The sequence below is a fragment of the Bombus fervidus genome, chromosome 5 (assembly GCF_041682495.2).
Source record: "Bombus fervidus isolate BK054 chromosome 5, iyBomFerv1, whole genome shotgun sequence".
Lineage (NCBI taxonomy): Eukaryota > Metazoa > Arthropoda > Insecta > Hymenoptera > Apidae > Bombus > Bombus fervidus.
The window spans coordinates 172,388-189,985 of record NC_091521.1 but is presented as its reverse complement, the minus strand read 5'-3'; the positions used below and the strand labels follow the sequence as shown (position 1 = coordinate 189,985).

The window sequence follows — 17,598 nt, the reverse complement described above, 5'->3', positions numbered from 1 at the left end:
GTTTAGAATTAAATAATTGTAACTGATCTCCTTAACTTATAGCAAAAGCCAGAGAAGAGATCAACTCGTTCGGAGATACTATTTGCATAGTTGCATATTGTGGTGACGAGGTCACAAAATCAGAGATCACGCGAGAAAAAGTCAACTCGTAAGGCTAGAGTATTGCAAGAGTAATTGTTAGAGTAAAGAACATGAGGAAGTATTGAAATTAATAAGTTGAAGTAACAGAGGATGTCAATGTGATTATTAAAGATAATAAATGAAGAAAGGGTTGGATCTTATTTTAGGGAAGCAAAACTTATTGACTTTTCTATGTTCAATTTTGTAGTTTTCGATGCATAAAATCTGAAAGTCTAATTCTGAGTTGAAGAGTCCCACGCTTCGTCCAATGACACCGCACATATAACATCTGATTGATCTGCACAGATGGGCAATCACATAACTTCCGCTTACTTTATTCAAGTGTACTGTCTTCGGATTTTCCCATTAACGATGCCATTAAATCGATGTTGTTATGACGGGAAAAACGCCACCATAGTGTGGGAATCGCTGTGAGAATCCACAGGCGATCAGTAAATTTCATCGTCTTGGAAGAATTCTCTCGCCCTCGTCCAATCTTTAGCTGGCCGTCAATTGGATTCTATTTTCTGTGTATGCGTATCATCAGGAGCTACGATTAAACTCACCAAAAACTAGTTTGTACTAACGTAACAATTTGTAGTAACATTACAGTAAATACTAGCCTAAAGTAAAACCAATTTCGTTAACCTACAAATTACACGATATGATTGATTGTTTTACGTTGGTATCCCTCTGCAGCCAGTATAGCGATGAAGAAAGTACAAGTGAGAATACTCCGGCCATATTGGAAAAGCTATTAGCTGTAGGCCTTGAATGGTGTCACAGCGAAATTGCGAACACGTGTAAAACACATCTGACTCAACCGCCACCCATGCGCACAACCAGTAACTCCACCAACTCGACTCACTGGAGGAAGCATGGATTGCTGCCATTTGGCTTCTGTCAATACCCTATATAAAATAAAATACCCTAAAAATGCTCAGTTTTACATATTCATCATTTTTTAACCACTGGTCTCCGCAACTCCAAACCTGCATTTTCGGATTTTACGCATCAAAAACTACAGGATTACACATAAAAAAGTTAATAATTTTTGGTTCCCTAAAGCAAAGTTCAGCCAAAAAAAGAATATCAGCAACTTTTCTCCGGTCCTACCGGTGTTAACATATTCAATGTGCAGAGTGCGGAGTCATAATCGTAGTTTCGACTCTGGATTCAACAACTAAATACACGTAATACAAATGACAGGAATTTATGTTTTCTTCTTTCGATAAGTTGAATATATTTGAACTGATAAAGAGATCATATGATGTAAGCATATTCCAAGTGAGGTATAACTAATGAATCATAGAGAGTATTCAGTGTAAAGGCGTTTCGGAAATCCTTACAGAATCGAAAGATAAATCCAAGGGACCTGTTTGCCCTGTTGATAATATTAGCGGTATGCTTGGTGTAAGACAATCGCTTATCATAGACGACGCTCAGATCTCTCGCACAATTTATCGTAGATAGCTGAGAATCATTAAGTACGTATGGATACAGAATTTTATTTTTATTACGCGACTTTCTCATCGCGTGACAGTTTGGTATATGTAAATACAGTTTGTTGCAAGTGGACCAATTAGAATATAAAGCTTATAAAGGCCGTCTCGTAATTCAAGTGAGTCGGAGTGATAGATAATTACCTATCCTCATAAACAATTTAAGGTTGTCCACAAATGGCAGAGGTTTAGCCTCATAAATTAGATCAGGTAGGTGATTGATAACAATGATACAAAGTACTTGGTCTAGATGAGAGTCTTTCTGATCAGGCAAGAACTTATGTGCATTTCGAAGTCTCGCCCGCCTTTATCAATGGAGACTTGATATCGATGTGCTATTTAATTTATTACACGTATATATATATAGACCGATTCCTATAACAATTTTGTCTCATTTCTGAATCTGAAAAGAAATAGTGTATGATTGCCGTCGAATAATAGAATCATGCACGAAAGCAGTAAATATATCAACGTGTGTTGTGAATAGTAGCACGTTCCATTCGTTCTTAGAAAGATTCAAACGAAGATAGTATGAAAGTGAACATTTTGAAACGGTATTAAAGCAAGATATTATGAAATATAGATTACAAAATGTCTATGATACTAAGTCAACACATACCAATGAACATTATGTACAATATCTTGTTCCATATTAAACTAATTTTAAGAGAAAGAATATTGACGTAGTTACGTGTTTGTCGCAATTCAAATTTTGTTACAACTTTTTATATAATATAATATATATATGCATATAATGCACAAGTCACTGATACGGTTATCAATGTCCAGCACAAACCGTTGTACCTAGAAATGTGAAATTTGGATGGCATACTTCTTTTATGATTAGGCATGGGATAAGAAAGGAATTTTGGAAATACGGACCCTAAAGGAGTAGAAAGGAGGTAAATTCATTTTTCAAGGATACCCATATTCCACAAATTGCTAACATCAGAGACTTGAATTTCGGCATAGAAGCTTCTCATTAAAGATAAATAAACACGTGTTTGTGTGTTTTTCGAAATTCAATCCTTACTGAAATGAAAAAGGGGTAAGCTGTATATATATATACCGTATATAATAGCCGTATCTGTATATCCAAAAGCTGGAGATTTGAGATTTGGCAAACATACCCCTTATTAAAAATAAACAAACACATATTTAAACGTTTTTGGAAACTCAAATTCTAAATGGCGTTGAAACAGAGGATAATAAATATAAATTGCCTTAAAACTAAATACTGTGCAGGTAAAATGGCGATCGGGCGGCTAGTACATAAATATATTAAGTCAAGTTTTCTTACCATTTGCAGACACTAAAATGCTAAACATTTCAGAAGCATATAAACGAACGAGCTGTTATTCTATGCAATTGGCTTCACCATGGCATTCTCTCTTCGTCAGTTTCCAGATCTTAGTCCAATCAAAATATTATGAATTGATGTAAATGAACATATTAAAGATAAAAGAAATAAAAGATTTAAATACAGTTGACACCGTTATTGAGGAAAAACGAAATGTTTAATTGATCGTTATTAACGTTTAATCGAATTCAAATCACGTCGTTACGATAAGATTGCATTTGCCAAAAAGGAAGAGCAATTCGATGTTATTAAAACGTTTACTGCGGTGACTTTTTGAAAGAATTTTCCTATTTAGCGGTACGAGACTATTGTAATCCCATTCGCATTTCGACATATACTTCGTATTGCACTTTTGTATTTAAAAAATTTATGTAGTAGTATCTGTTGATAACGAGAAGCATTGTTCCATTCTTAGTGATACGGGATAAATAATCGCCGTACAACAGCCCGGTACGTCTTTTGCACTATGTTACAACTAAGTTCCGTAGAATTTTTCATTATATTATGTTACTTTTCAATCCACAGGTTCAATTATTATTTATTAGTATTTATATCGTTGCGAAGTGTAGAAAAATGACTGAAATATTAGCTTCGCAAATAGGGGAAGTTCACTGAAAAAGAAGCCGCCCAGGAGGTAGGTTCGTTACGGGGCCTATATGTCCCATATCCGCAGTGAACGTATTAACAACATTTTGTATTCAATTATTTAATTAATTTACCCTATATTAAATAGTATTTCTGTGGTTTTAAGCAGCTGTCGACCATTCCAAAAACGCGATGCGACGAAATATTGCAAATATTTGTCGTTTACTAGTAAGCACGATAAAGTTACGTTAATATTATATTACAAAAAGTCTAATACATGCTACTAATATTATGTTATACGATGTTTAACACGTATGAATTTACTATGTTAAAAATGATGTTTACGAAACAACAATTATATATATTTTCTAAATTAAAAAAATACTACGCGGAGGTAATGACCCCTCCCCTGCCGCCAAGTTGGAGTTCTGTGAAATATTATACAGGTATATTGTATATTACAGAATAGTTATCGTTGTTTCACAAGCTTTAACTTGAAGTGTCGTCCAGTGTTCACTATTATTGCTCTTCAGATTCCGTTGCTGTATTGATACCTATATTTTTAAACAAGATTATCTGTAACGTAAAATTATGAATGTACGAAAGTGTATATTTGAAGGACGTAGTTGATATTGGTCGAGAATTTTACAGTTTTATTAGCGCAAAGTGGAAACACGGTTCATCGTTCATAATTACTTTGTAAGTAAAATTTATTTCTTCCTATTTGTTATTTCTTAAATTCAAATAAAAAATTGTAGGCATAGCTAATAACTCAATTGTTTCAATTTTTGCACTACTTGAACTTCATAAGTATATAAGAATAAGTATTTTATTTAAATACCAATAACGTCTTGAGCATCTCAGATTGGCCAGAGTATTCCCTTTATTCTATCGTACATATCTATATCCTCGGAATCGCTCTTCTTTTTACTTTAGCCTTAGGTATCTCATCTCTTTCGTTCGATCCTCAATCACTTGTTATTCACGTTTATCACATGTTAACTGTACCCTTACTCATGATATCACGAAGCATTAACTTACTTTTAATAAGATGACGTTACGAAACCTCTGTTGTTTGGATAATAATCATAAGCAATAACGTATATGTATCCGGCTTTCGGATACAACACTCAAGTAAGAGAGAGTTCGGTAATGAAGCATTAGAATGAGTGATCGAATAAGGAAGAAAAGCTTTACTTGATTTTTATTTTATTTCGAGCAATAAAACATCCTAACCACCTCCAGATTTCATTGGTACTACGATTTACAGCCTTTGGTACAGTCTGCCAATTCATTATAAGTATCTCTTAATTAATCAAATTAAATTTTAAACACCTGGTACTGATTACAGTTAGGATAATAGTGCTTTTTTTGGAATAGCTAAAAAATTATTATATTAGTGTTAGTATCCGCTGCATTGGATTACTAGTAGATTTAAAATAATCTATGATTACTTTTATTTACGATTACTTAGTTTACTTTTATTTGAAAAGGAAATCTTAAGTTATATATACATATGTTGGCGCCATGTAAGTGATATAGTCACATTTCTTAGTCATATTTTCACAAAAAAACAAAACAAAAAATGAATTTCGAAAATTATCTTACCTTCGTCTTATCTGATTGTTAGTCGTCTAATCGATTTTTGTCTACTGGTTTGCCCACATAATGGTTGATAACGAAATTAAGTAGGTATTTGAACGAAAACGGTGTAAATATTGTTAATTACATGGTAGACAAAAAGACACACAAAGACGCTTGTAAGAATTCTCAGGCAGGATATTGTCTTGGAAATTGTTTGAAAAAACTTCATTACGATATGCGATGATTTAAAAATTTACATATCTAATATTTAATAATTAATTAAGTTAAATAATAAAAAATAATTAATAATTAATTTTATTCACCTTAATATTTTATAGAGCTTCATCCGTTTTATATATTTTTTATTACAACAAAATAATAACCTCATATGTGAAACAAATATACATTACTTTCGGACGCATATATTGCGTCATCTTCCACTGTATGAAAGTAAATAAATTAATTATTAACCGACGATACTGCTGACGCACCATATGCATTTAAACGGTACATAGTAGAACGATAAATAAAATAGTGACCAGCGATGTTGATAATTAAAGAACGAGATTTTTAATAACGAAAAAAGTATACGATATTAAACAAAATAGAAAATACATAATATAGAATAATTATTGCTACGTATATACGTATCTATGTGTGTATATCCGTAGATCTGATAATCAATATTTGTAATTGTACTAACAAGTTATCTAACCACATATTCATAATACGATTTTTTGTTTTAATTAAAATCGGATAGTATAGAATATCCTTTTATATTTAACTGATAATTAATGTAATTTTGCAAACTGCACAAATATGATTAAAACGAGGTAATACAAAAAAGTATTATTTCGCAATTTAATTATTTGCATTATTACATTACAATTCGACGCAAAAGGTATTCACGAAATTGTAGAGGAAATCGAGAGTAATAACGAGAATGATCGAAAGTACACTAGAGTCCCTCTTATCCGGACACAACCATTATCCGAATAGTCTAATATCTGAACGTTCTACAATACCTACCTGTACGCACAATACCTACAATGTATTTATCCGAACATAATATTTCAGATTACCTTGTTTCGGATACCCTTTTCTGTTTTAAATGTGTCCATATTTTATTAGCAGTGACATATAATGTATTCTTTCCTTTATTCGATTGAGTGAATTCTGATTATAAGAGTTTGGTATGGAACTTGAATTTCGATTGAAAAATTCGAAAGTGGTGTAAGTGGAATAGAAATAGCAAAAATGTATGCAAAAAAGAATGTAACCCTATGCAGTTACTTATGTTGAAAAAATTATGTGACTCAGCGGCAAAAACGATATGGGACACATAAGTATTTAAAGAAACTACCAAGTAATCTTAATCTGTATTTGAATAAATGAGAAATTTCATATTGGAAAATTGATTGTTCTATCACTCGAAATTCCATTATCCGAACAATTCTGTCTGCCTATTAATTCGGATAGGGGAAGCTCAACCGTAACAATAAGCTTCAATGATATATCTTCGTTAATCGATTTTCATACAATGACTTGTACTAATTTTAGAGTGAGTTGAAACTTTTCACACAAGCTGCGAAATATAGAAAATAGGATATAAGTTATGAAAGATCAAGTATAGCCGTGTTTTGAATGTATGGAGTTTGTTATATAACGATATCGTTATATTAAATTTTCATATTAATTATTCTATAATATTTGAATCCGTTGTACAGCGGTAATTGCAATAACAAACAAATACGCTATATAAAGGAAGAAACTAAAATATTTGTTTAAAATTCTGCAGGGAGCAACGTGTCTGGGTAGTATGCGAAAGGATGTCTGCGTTGTGTGTGGATTTCCAATTTTCCTCGCGGAAAAACTGGTCCTCGCCCATGTTGCTTATCATCGTACTTGCTTTCGCTGCGCTCGATGCAATAATCAGTTAACTATTGGTAATTATTATGAAACCGAAGAAGGGCAATATTGCTGTGAAACCTGTCCGGATGAAGATATTCCAGTACAAATAACGCAAAGTTATGACTATCCTACATTTAGCGAAATTGAAAAGAATAACATTGATTCTAGTTGTCAGCAATTTTTTAGCAATGACGAAAACGTAGATAAAAAACCGTTTAGTCGTAATTCTATCGAGCGGATGGATCACGAATCGATCACGGATCGCGTTGTTATTCCTGATTTAATAGCGCAAACTTCTCGATTACGGCTCAATTTCATATCGAATCAACTATTTTCGGAAAATGATGAACAGATTTCTCTTGATAATATGCATATAAGTGAAAATCGAAGTAGCATCGAGGGAGATGATACAAATTTAAAGACAGAAAGCAGAAATTTAGTATACCCATTTAATACTGAGTACGAAAAACAAAGTAAACTCGAAGAAGAAAATAAACTCAATCGTATTGTCACTTGTTTAAAACTAGAACCTGATAATGACGGGCTGTTGTTAAACACAGACGTCCATGATTACGTTCATGACGTCCATGATGTGCATGACGTCCATGAACGATTAAACATTGATAAACACGAACAGGACCAAATAACAATAACTTCTGTAGCTTCGCTTCATAGCGTAATTAAGGAAACAAGAGCATCTCATAGCAACGACAAAGAATTATCGGATGAGACTAGTTCTGAGAGCAGTTATTCTATAGTTGAAAAAAGATGTAGAATGTTTGAAAAGAAAAAAGATGATATCGAAAGGAGTAAGCTTAAAAATCATGATACCGAAGCATTAAGATTCAAGATACAAACTAAAAGGCATAGGACTAAAAGTATAGGAAACAATGAAAGTCCGATAATAAATCCAGATACGACAATGCAGGAAACAGGCATCGGTGAAGATAACGCTCGAAAATATAATGCAGAAAGCTTCAATAAAGACAGTTCGACACAGATTACTCCTTCCGAGTTATTATCATCGTGTGCATCGAAAGTTAATAAAACTTTACCAATTCCTTTACAGAATTCCAATACAAAAAGTATCGAACATCATACATCTACGATTGCGAACGATATTAATGCAACAAACGTAATATGCTCTAATTTTAATGAAGATTATCCTGAAGATTTAAACCCGTTTAAAAGTGACGAAGAACAGGAGGAGCCGGAGGAGGTGGAGGAGGTGGAGGAGGTGGAAGAAGAAAAAGAAAAAGAAGAAGAAGAAGAAGAGGAAGATGACGAAGAAGGAATTACTGATAAATCCGTGACAACTATGAACAGTTTAGTAACTACCAGAGATCTAACAAATCCTTTTGAAAATATAGAAGAAACAGAAAAGAAGGAAGTTATTCTGCCGATACCAGCTACGAGAAGTAATTTTAAAAGTGGTAAAGCTAACCAACATTTCGTAGAAGGATCAACAAAACGACGTTTAGCCGCACCACAGATTAATCTAAATCCCTTTTGGAGCGACGAAGAAGATCACGATAGCGATTTGGAGTTCAAGGAGAGAACATCTGAGATTATGCCTACTCCTAAACCACGCACAATTAAGTATGTATAAAAATTAAAAATTTGCTAAATTATACTTTTTATTGTTGCAGCGTGCTAACAATGTTGAATTGCAAAAATAATAGACAAATTTCATTAGTTTACCCAGCACAAATTCGATATAGGTAAATATCTAGACAGATACATTACGCGTTAATCATTTTGTAACCATAGCAAGACGGAAACGTGCTTGCTCCTAATACAAATCTATATTTTTACAATGAATCATGAAATTATATTGCAATACCGTATATCAAGTATAACGTATGAGAAGTATAAATATATAACGTATGTTTCCTTTCACTTTTATCATTGTTATAGCATATATTAGATAATATTTGTTTCTAGTTGCGAAACTTCATAACGTCGAACACAATTTCGTACTCAATTCGATCCTACTCGTTTTTGCCCAAAAAAATATTACCAAGTCCCTGGAATACAATTCATATATGTCTAAATAAATAAAATATGAATAAAATAGTTATTGTCGCGTTATACAAATTTCTACAAAACCGAAACACTTCAAGATGTTGATGTTTTTTAAACTTTGTTTAGTCTCAAAAGGTAGTTTATATACGGGATATGTATTTTGTTTTGTTGTAGGCACAACGAGCAAAGCCCAAGTAAAAATGGACGAAAAACGAGCGACACTCGTGATTATTTGTACATATCAAATAATTGCTTAGGAAGCCCAGAATCCGGGATACGTACAGGAGGAGCTTATAGGAAAAAGAAACCAGCACCGTTACCACCAAATAAGAAGGAATGTGTTTCCGACCAGCGCACATCTTCAATGTCTAAACTACAATGCAGTTCTGCCGAATATCGCGTAACTTATGACCACAATCTTTTACAATTTACAATACTCGCGTAAAAATTTATTCCATCGTTACAACAATACAACGTACAACATCGTACAACGAACGATAGCTAAAAATACCGAATTTTTTGTTATTAGGATTCACCTTCGCATAAAACATTTAAAACACGTAAGCCTAGACCAGCTCCACCACCACCAATTCCAGTGGCAAGTGGTTTTCAAGAGTGTCCTATGAATAAATCACACGATACCAATGTAGAATATAACATATGGGAAGATGAAAAGACTAATAAAGATGAAACAAATAGAAACAGACAGAGTTTTCCACACATAACATGCGAGGAAACTTTTCATTGCAGATCATATTTAGACAAAAGTATGGAAGGAAAATGGAAAAGGAAGAAAGGCCCTGCTCCACCTTGTCCAATACCACATAGAAGAAAGGTAAGTAGAAACTTATTCATTTATTTTACATCTGTTGTGGCATCCGTTACATCGGACGACCACAACTGTAAATTGCGTCGTACCTGTAATCCTAAGCGCGAGTCACGTAATTCCGCGAATTTGAAAATACCCAAGTTCGCCTAACTCTTGCGACAATTCCATTTAGAGAGATTAAGATCCATTTACATCCTGACGCAGTGTACGCAATTGTACATATATTCGAGGCCACTTTGTTTTCCTTAAAACCGATCCCGCCGTTCCGCGTCTCGACCGTTCTGTATACCGAACATGGTTCTCACATACGCTTCAACACACTTCAAACAACCAAGAAATGCATATTATATATAGTTGTATAACAGTAGTATAGTTGATAGTTATAAATCTTCGTGTCGCGTATCGCGTATTGTGCCCATCGTATTATAAAAAATCTTGTTACCTGAACCTACGCCAGTCCTGCCAACGTTTCTTTTCTCACCGTTTGAAACAACATCAACATAATTGAATAAAAATAAGCTTTTTGGCCATTTTAGATAAAAGTAATGTCTCTTAAGGATGTTAAGTTGGAGTTAGACGAAATAGAACTGCAACAACAAGGCTTAGAAAAGCAAGGTGTCCGATTGGAACAATTGATAAGAAGTAAATGTGAATCTGGATCACAGATTAGCGGTAAATATGTTTATTGTACCCAAATCTCTCTATTAAGGAAAGGAAAAATAATTTCGATGAATAATCCAATTTGAATGTCAACATTTCGGAAGCGTATAAGAAACCGGTAAATGAAAAAAAAATGTCCCTTCTATAAATTTGCACGCATATGCTCTATTTTGGAGGAAATCACGAAAAAAGAAACAAATAAGTCTTCGCTTCTTCACTTATTTATACTTATTTATACTTCTTTATTCGTGCTATCGTCCATTTAATGAAGATATTGTTCAAAATGGTACCCTCTTGCAGCAATGCACGCGATACATCTAACATTAACAGTTCTAAATTGTAGCTAGACATCGCTTTAGTAATATTTGGTGCACTGCAGTTACGATTCGCTTTCTCAGAACAAATCAGCCTAAATAAATAAGTGAAAAAACTAAACCTTCTTCGTTTCTTTTCTCACTCTTGCGATTTTCTTCAAAATCTAGAGAGAACATAAACGAGCAAATCTGTAAAGGACGTTTTTTCTTAGTTTGTCGATCCTCTGCATGGTATCCTTATCCTATAAGTATCCTTGTACTTTGTATAAAATATAATATCTTATATATTTAGAATTTTCTTCTACAATAATACATACATAATATTGTACACACTACAGATATTTCTCTTGGAACAGATGTAGAAGAATTAGTCTTAGAGTTATTTACTTTAGTAAATGAAAAGAACGAGTTATTTAGACGACAAGCCGAATTAATGTTACTCCGAAGACAGCAGAGATTAGAAGAAGAACATGCTGAAGTGGAATACCAAATTCGGTGCTTAATGGCACAAAATGAATCAACTAAAACGGATTTTGATAAACAAAGAGAAGAAGCGTTGATACAAAGGTTTAAGTTTGGCCTTCTTTCTTTTTTTTTTAACAGCTATTCGTAAATGATAAAAGAAGTGCAATGAAAGTTTAATATTTTTATCGACAGATTGATAGAAATTGTTGAAAGACGAAATGAAATTGTTGACTGCTTGGAGATGGATCGTCGCAGAGAAATAGAAGAAGATCGGAGTATACATCGTCACATGGACTTATTTGCTGGCAAGTACAAGTATAATGAAATGAAAGTACCTATTGCTGATCTATCTTAATAAAGAAAATTACATTCTTCATTGTTTAATAGCTAAAAATAAAAACGATTTATCATGCAATGATATGGATACAAGTGAAAAGAAGAAAAGAAAACAAAACAAATTAAAGGAGAAAATAAAAGAGAAGAGACTGAAAAGAATATTGAAGAAGGATGTTGATAAGGATGTAGATGAAATGGAGTTGACACTAAAACGTCATACTAAGCGAAAATGGTTTTAATTTATTTCGATTCTTTACTTTTAATTACTTTAATATTTCAATCGAATACTTTAAGTAAACATTACTGTGTAACTCGCTAGAAAATGCTACCTCGAATTTCTCATTCAAAGGGTCTTTAAAATAACGTTTCAAATGAAAGTACGTGCCTATGATTGCACACGGAGCGATATCTCGAAATGTTTGATCTAACAAATTTTTATTTAGATAAGATTGTATATTCTTCATGTATATCGTCATGTATACCGTTTGTATAAAATTATCAATCTAAATAAAATTATCAAACAATCTGAAAAATGAAAACATGGTCGAATGAAACAGCAGCTGTTATTATTAAACGACTCGACTTTGGCATCGTTTGGATGCAGCCAAAAACTGTTTGAAGTGAAATAGATTATTGTATTTAAGGGGTCTGGTCAAACGAATATATTTTGTTTTTTTAACATTATATTTTCTAAAATATTAAAGTGACCTTGAGCTTTTTAAATGGTACCGCATATTTTTTACAACATTAATCGATCCAGTTGGATATTCTCTACAAAAAGATATTAAACTATTTATACCGAAAAACTATTAGTTTAGCAGATATTTTAACTTTAATTTCTCAGAATTAGTATATGAAAGATAAGGAAGAACGCGAAGCGGTATTCTTGTACAATATTTATCTTGTCTTGATCTTTCATACGTTAATTTTGATAGCATCTTGGTCAGGTATAAAAAAAAAATTCACAAATTTTTAACACTTCTGTATGAAATTCAAGATTTGATTTAAAATATTCTACCTATTTGAGAGAGGAAATAAAAATTTTAAAGCTTCCTATATTAAGCTCTTTTCCTAAAAATACCTTTAAATTGTAAAATTGATCAAAATATCTTACATCATCCACAAATATATTTTTAAAAGCAAGAAATGCTAGAATTTTCAATTTCTTCACAGACCGGAGGCTACATAGCCCCCCATACTATTTTAGTATCACATGCGACATTATCGGTTCAGTATAGAATAAGATACCAGCGCTACATACGAAGGAATGGTAGGAATAATAATTAAATCAGTGATCGGGTATACATCAGAGAGGAAATGAGGAAATGCTCGCGTCCGTGCTTCTAGTTGTTTCATAGTACAGGTGCTGCACCATACAGCCAAGTGCTGAGTTTAAGTAAAATTAGCATGTGCAAGAACCTATAAAATTAGGGATTGTATATATGTATATATAAAACTAGGAAAAGTAAATATGAACTTTTCCATAGAACCGTACAATTAAATAGGTTCTTGTAGCGTGGAACTCAATAAGTTCATATCCGTACTAGTATTCAATCAAACAGGGCAGATCCCTAATGTTATAGGTTCTTATAAATGCTAATGTCAAGTAAACTCAGCATTTGGTCGCATGGTGCAATATCTATACGATGATACAACACTAGAAGTATCGGCGTAAGCACTCTCATTTCCTCTGTTATTTTTAATCTCATCGCATGCGTATCTGTGCCTTTAGGACAACGATGTCTCTAACGATGGCCAACCGTCGTCCAATCATTTATGACCTTTATGTCATAGGACATAAGGACATTTAAAACATTCTAGAACATGTTAAGTTACAAATTTTTATTAAATTGTGAGCGAAAACTTGAATAAGTCATTAAATCAATTTCAAATAATAGAATATCATTTTTCATTTTTAAAAATGCTTTCATTAAAGAATTGGATATAAAATAAAAATTTATTTGTAATACTTGGATTATATAAATAGCCTTTTGTACTTAAAAAATGATTATTTAAGAATTATTATTTGTATTTAAATTTATAGTTTAAAAATGTTAGGAATCGGGAAATAAAATAAAGAATCAAATTTTATTCCCCACTAATGAATAAATAGTACGCAATCTGCAACATACTTTGATATTTCCTTTCAATCCTACTATTTATTACTTTGTGTATAATTCAAAGCTTTTTCATAAGTTACAACAATTTGAGATGTTAATGTATGTATTTTTTCTTCCGCTTCGTTTGTTTCTTTATATACATTTTCATTCACCTTTAACGTATTTATCTCAAGGCGAAGTTTGTCGCGTTCTTTCAAAATTTCTCTATTACTTGTAAATTAGATAATTCATTATTATTCTCTTATATCAACTCTAACACATATCAGAGAACTTACTGTCTCATGAACAGTGTTGGGACCCGGGGAGTAGGATTAAACTCAGACGTACCCTCGTTTGTGGATGTACTTAGTTATCGGCTCCACTAAATATTAAAATTAATACGATAATAATAAAAATATACACGTTTTAAGTTTATCTTATAATTTATAATTTTTCCATCTCGTCTGTGCTAACTCTAACAGTAAACTGCCAATAGATTAAATTTGTTACCTGTAAAGCATAATTTGTAAAATTATGAAAATAAGAATTAATTATAATAAACTTTTCTGTTCCATATTACATAAATGCATTATTAATATTTTACGTTTTATAAACAGATCTTATAACATATTCAATATTAATTTACAATCTAACCTCTTTCAGAATTTTTATGATATTTCGCAAACATGACATCGCTTTTAAAAAGCCTTAATGGATTTCAACTGTTTAATAAACACTTAAAACAAAGGTATTAAGTTAGAATAATATGTTTATACTTGTAATAACTTACTTTAATGTTTTTGTAAAATAAATTAATTTTTACTAGTACAATTATTTTAGCCTCAACATGATATCTGTTCCTGCTCGTGGTAAATTACAAAATCCTCCACCAAAGAAACGTCACCCAGAGTGGCTACCAAAACCAACACGTGTAGTATGTATTTGAAATAGATAAATAACATTTTTATTTTTTACTCTTTCACAAATACTCTATATTGTTATTTTTCATATTAGCATTATAATGAAGAACTTTCTCCAGAAAACAAAGAATTTCTCTCTGAATTTGTATCAGCCAATAATGGTCTGCTCGGTGTACAAAAATCTCCATTAAATACAGAACTTGTTCAGTCAGCAACATGGACTCCAGGCTCTAAACGTACTGGTTTAATTGGGAAAAAGATAGGAGTATATCCAATGTGGTTGAAAAATGGTAAAAAAGTAACGACAACGCTAATACAGGTATTTTCTAATATAGTAAATATACTATAATAATAAATGAAATACATTTTGATTTCATATAAACTCATATATCTAATTTCTTAATAGATTGTAGATAATGAAGTTGTAAAATACATGCCACCTGAAGAATTCAATCCAGTTAAACGCACTAAACATTTACAACCTAAAGTAAAAAATGGTTGCCTTGTATTAGGTGCTGTAAATATTGACCCGCAGCTAGTATGTTATATTTCCTACATCTCTTAATATTTATCTAAGTTTCCTGAATATAATGTTTGTATTATCATTTGAATATAATATTTGTACAGCTTACTAAGGAATATTATGGAATATTTAATGCAGCTGGAGTTACACCAAAAAAAACACTAATGAGATTTGTAGTTTCACCAAATGCTGCTCTTCAACCGGGAACTCCTTTGTGTGCAGCTCATTTTAAACCAGGAGAATTTATTGATATTCGAGGAAAAACGTAAATCTCATTTACTAGTATTCTCTTTTTTATACATGATGTGTATAATATGTAATCCATTGCATTGTTCTTTAAAAACATAGTATAGATCGTGGTTTTCAAGGTGTCATGAAAAGGTGGGGCTTTAAAGGTATGCCTGCTTCTCATGGTGTAACCAAAACGCATAGAAGACCAGGCAATATAGGCTCAGGAGGAACAAAGGCTAGGGTAATGCCAGGTACTAAAATGCCTGGACATATGGGAAATCGTTGGCGTATTCTCAAAGGTGTAAAGGTAATTCATCATTTTTACTTAGCACACATCTATTACATTTATGATCTATTATTCGTCTTTCTTTTGGTTGCAAATACAGTCATTTAAAAAGACTTTTTTTTATATATTTATTAGTTTTTGTTATTATGAAATATCATATATGATACAAGTAAAACAACAATTCAAAATATGGTATAATCTTTTTTTTCTTATTATTTTTTTTTTTTTTTTTTTTGTTTTATGTATCACAATATATTAAACAGTACAATTGAATCTTTATTTTTCCATCGAACCACATAATTTGTTTTGTTTTCAATTGTAAAATTAGAGTGAATGATCAAGATGATCTATCAGTATAATAGCTATATCAAATTATTGTTTATACATATACTTTATATATGAACACTATTTGTTGTAAATATTTTTTCCAAGTTTTATACAAAGATAGTGCATATTTATTTTTCTTTGTAATTTTACAAAAAAAATATTCGTGAAGTTGAAAATCTATAACTACAAGAATGTACTCAATTTTTTCATTTATCTTAAATAAAATTAGTTAAAAATTATGCATAGCATTTCAGCTCAATCTTTTGTAACTCTCATGTAAGGAATCCAGAATTGCTTCCCATATAAAATGTGTTTAGTATAGAAGTAAGATACATTGAATTCTGAAATGTTTATATGAAATATTTGAGAATGTAGATATTTATGATGAAACATTTGAAGATTATCTCCTTACATCATTCAGTAGTTACAAAACGTCAATTCTTTAAAACTATATTACTTTTGAAAGGAAGATACATTATACAGCAGTGGCACTTTAAAATTATTTTACAACAGCTAGTGAAAAACATATATTCACAATTAGTCAAACTTATATAATTCATTTATCATTTATTTTAAAATTATAGTTTGTAATGTAAATAATATAGAAAATTTGCAAGAATGATAAATTGTGCTAGGAATATACCAAAGAATATACCAACATCATAATGTTACACAATGTGTAATAACTTTTTCCCTTAACACTCTGGTATTAGAGCGTATGAAAGATATTAACAAAAAATGAAAGAACTATTAATTATTAATAATAGTTATTAATCTAATGGAAACTCTCAAACATAGAATTAAAAAATTTAATTAATTCCCTTATAGCATTATTTAAAGACATGCCTCAGTTATATGACTATACACAAAAATTATTTTAGATCAGCAAATGAAAAGAATTATAAATAATAAAATAATATTGATCTGTCACAATTGCAATAGCAATAATTGTAAATAAATTTTTTGTTAAGATCCATTTTTTAAAAAGAATCCATCAGAATTAGATTAATAAATAATTACAACAATGTAAATATGTTGAAAGATTATTAACAATTATATGTAATGGCTTCAGATCACTGTTAAACTTTTGTGTGTATGTTGCAGATACTACGAATAAACACTAAATATAATGTAATTTGGGTATTAGGTCATAACGTCCCAGGAGAGGTAAATACCATGTGTTATTTGTATGATACGATTTTACCTACTAAAAAAAGTACGTCACCACATTTTCCTACATATTTACCGAATAATGAAAACACGAATGTACTTCCTGAAGAACTTTATGCGGATGATGTTCACCCATTTAGTGATCCCACTATTGAATATCAACCAAAGTCGTAATTGTAATAACGTAGTAAATAAAAAAAGTACTTTATAATAAGAGGACATATTTTATGAAAATATTTAAATCTCTTCAAATTTCTAGATAACCTGCTTATTCACGCAATCGAAAGTCTAGGCAAAGATTAGCAATTAACGTTGCCGCGTTTATTAGACAGTTTTATTGTTTATCCTCTT

The 17,598-nt window shown here is 31.5% G+C and overlaps 2 protein-coding genes across 6 annotated transcripts in view; both read left to right on the top strand.

Moving 5' to 3' along the window:
* Window positions 1-12,245, top strand: part of Mical-like (MICAL-like protein) — a 39,850-nt gene extending 27,605 nt beyond the window's left edge. For 2 of the 3 annotated variants that reach the window (XM_072003414.1, XM_072003416.2), the window contains 7 exons: window positions 6,950-8,661; window positions 9,262-9,487; window positions 9,617-9,922; window positions 10,453-10,588; window positions 11,229-11,457; window positions 11,548-11,660; window positions 11,743-12,245. In XM_072003414.1, the coding sequence (XP_071859515.1) occupies window positions 6,950-8,661; window positions 9,262-9,487; window positions 9,617-9,922; window positions 10,453-10,588; window positions 11,229-11,457; window positions 11,548-11,660; window positions 11,743-11,930 (2,910 nt within the window). In that variant the 3' untranslated portion in view covers window positions 11,931-12,245. Of the gene's footprint in view, window positions 1-6,949; window positions 8,662-9,261; window positions 9,488-9,616; window positions 9,923-10,452; window positions 10,589-11,228; window positions 11,458-11,547; window positions 11,671-11,742 lie in introns of all 3 variants that reach the window. The other variant, XM_072003415.1, reaches the window with a different exon arrangement.
* Window positions 12,246-13,878: 1,633 nt separating this feature from the next.
* Mrpl3 (mitochondrial ribosomal protein L3) lies at window positions 13,879-17,466 on the top strand. 3 transcript variants are annotated; one of them, XM_072003444.1, is made up of 8 exons: window positions 13,879-13,910; window positions 14,454-14,538; window positions 14,631-14,724; window positions 14,805-15,029; window positions 15,117-15,248; window positions 15,338-15,498; window positions 15,582-15,771; window positions 17,182-17,466. In XM_072003444.1, the coding sequence occupies exons 2-8, from the start codon at window positions 14,477-14,479 to the stop codon at window positions 17,419-17,421; spliced, it is 1,104 nt and encodes a 367-aa protein (XP_071859545.1). In that variant the 5' UTR covers window positions 13,879-13,910; window positions 14,454-14,476; the 3' UTR covers window positions 17,422-17,466. The 3 variants fall into 3 exon arrangements, with proteins under 3 accessions (XP_071859545.1, XP_071859546.1, XP_071859544.1); XM_072003445.1 differs by lacking the exon at window positions 13,879-13,910 and adding an exon at window positions 14,005-14,134; XM_072003443.1 differs by lacking the exon at window positions 13,879-13,910 and adding an exon at window positions 14,008-14,152.
* The last annotated feature ends 132 nt before the right edge of the window (window positions 17,467-17,598 follow it).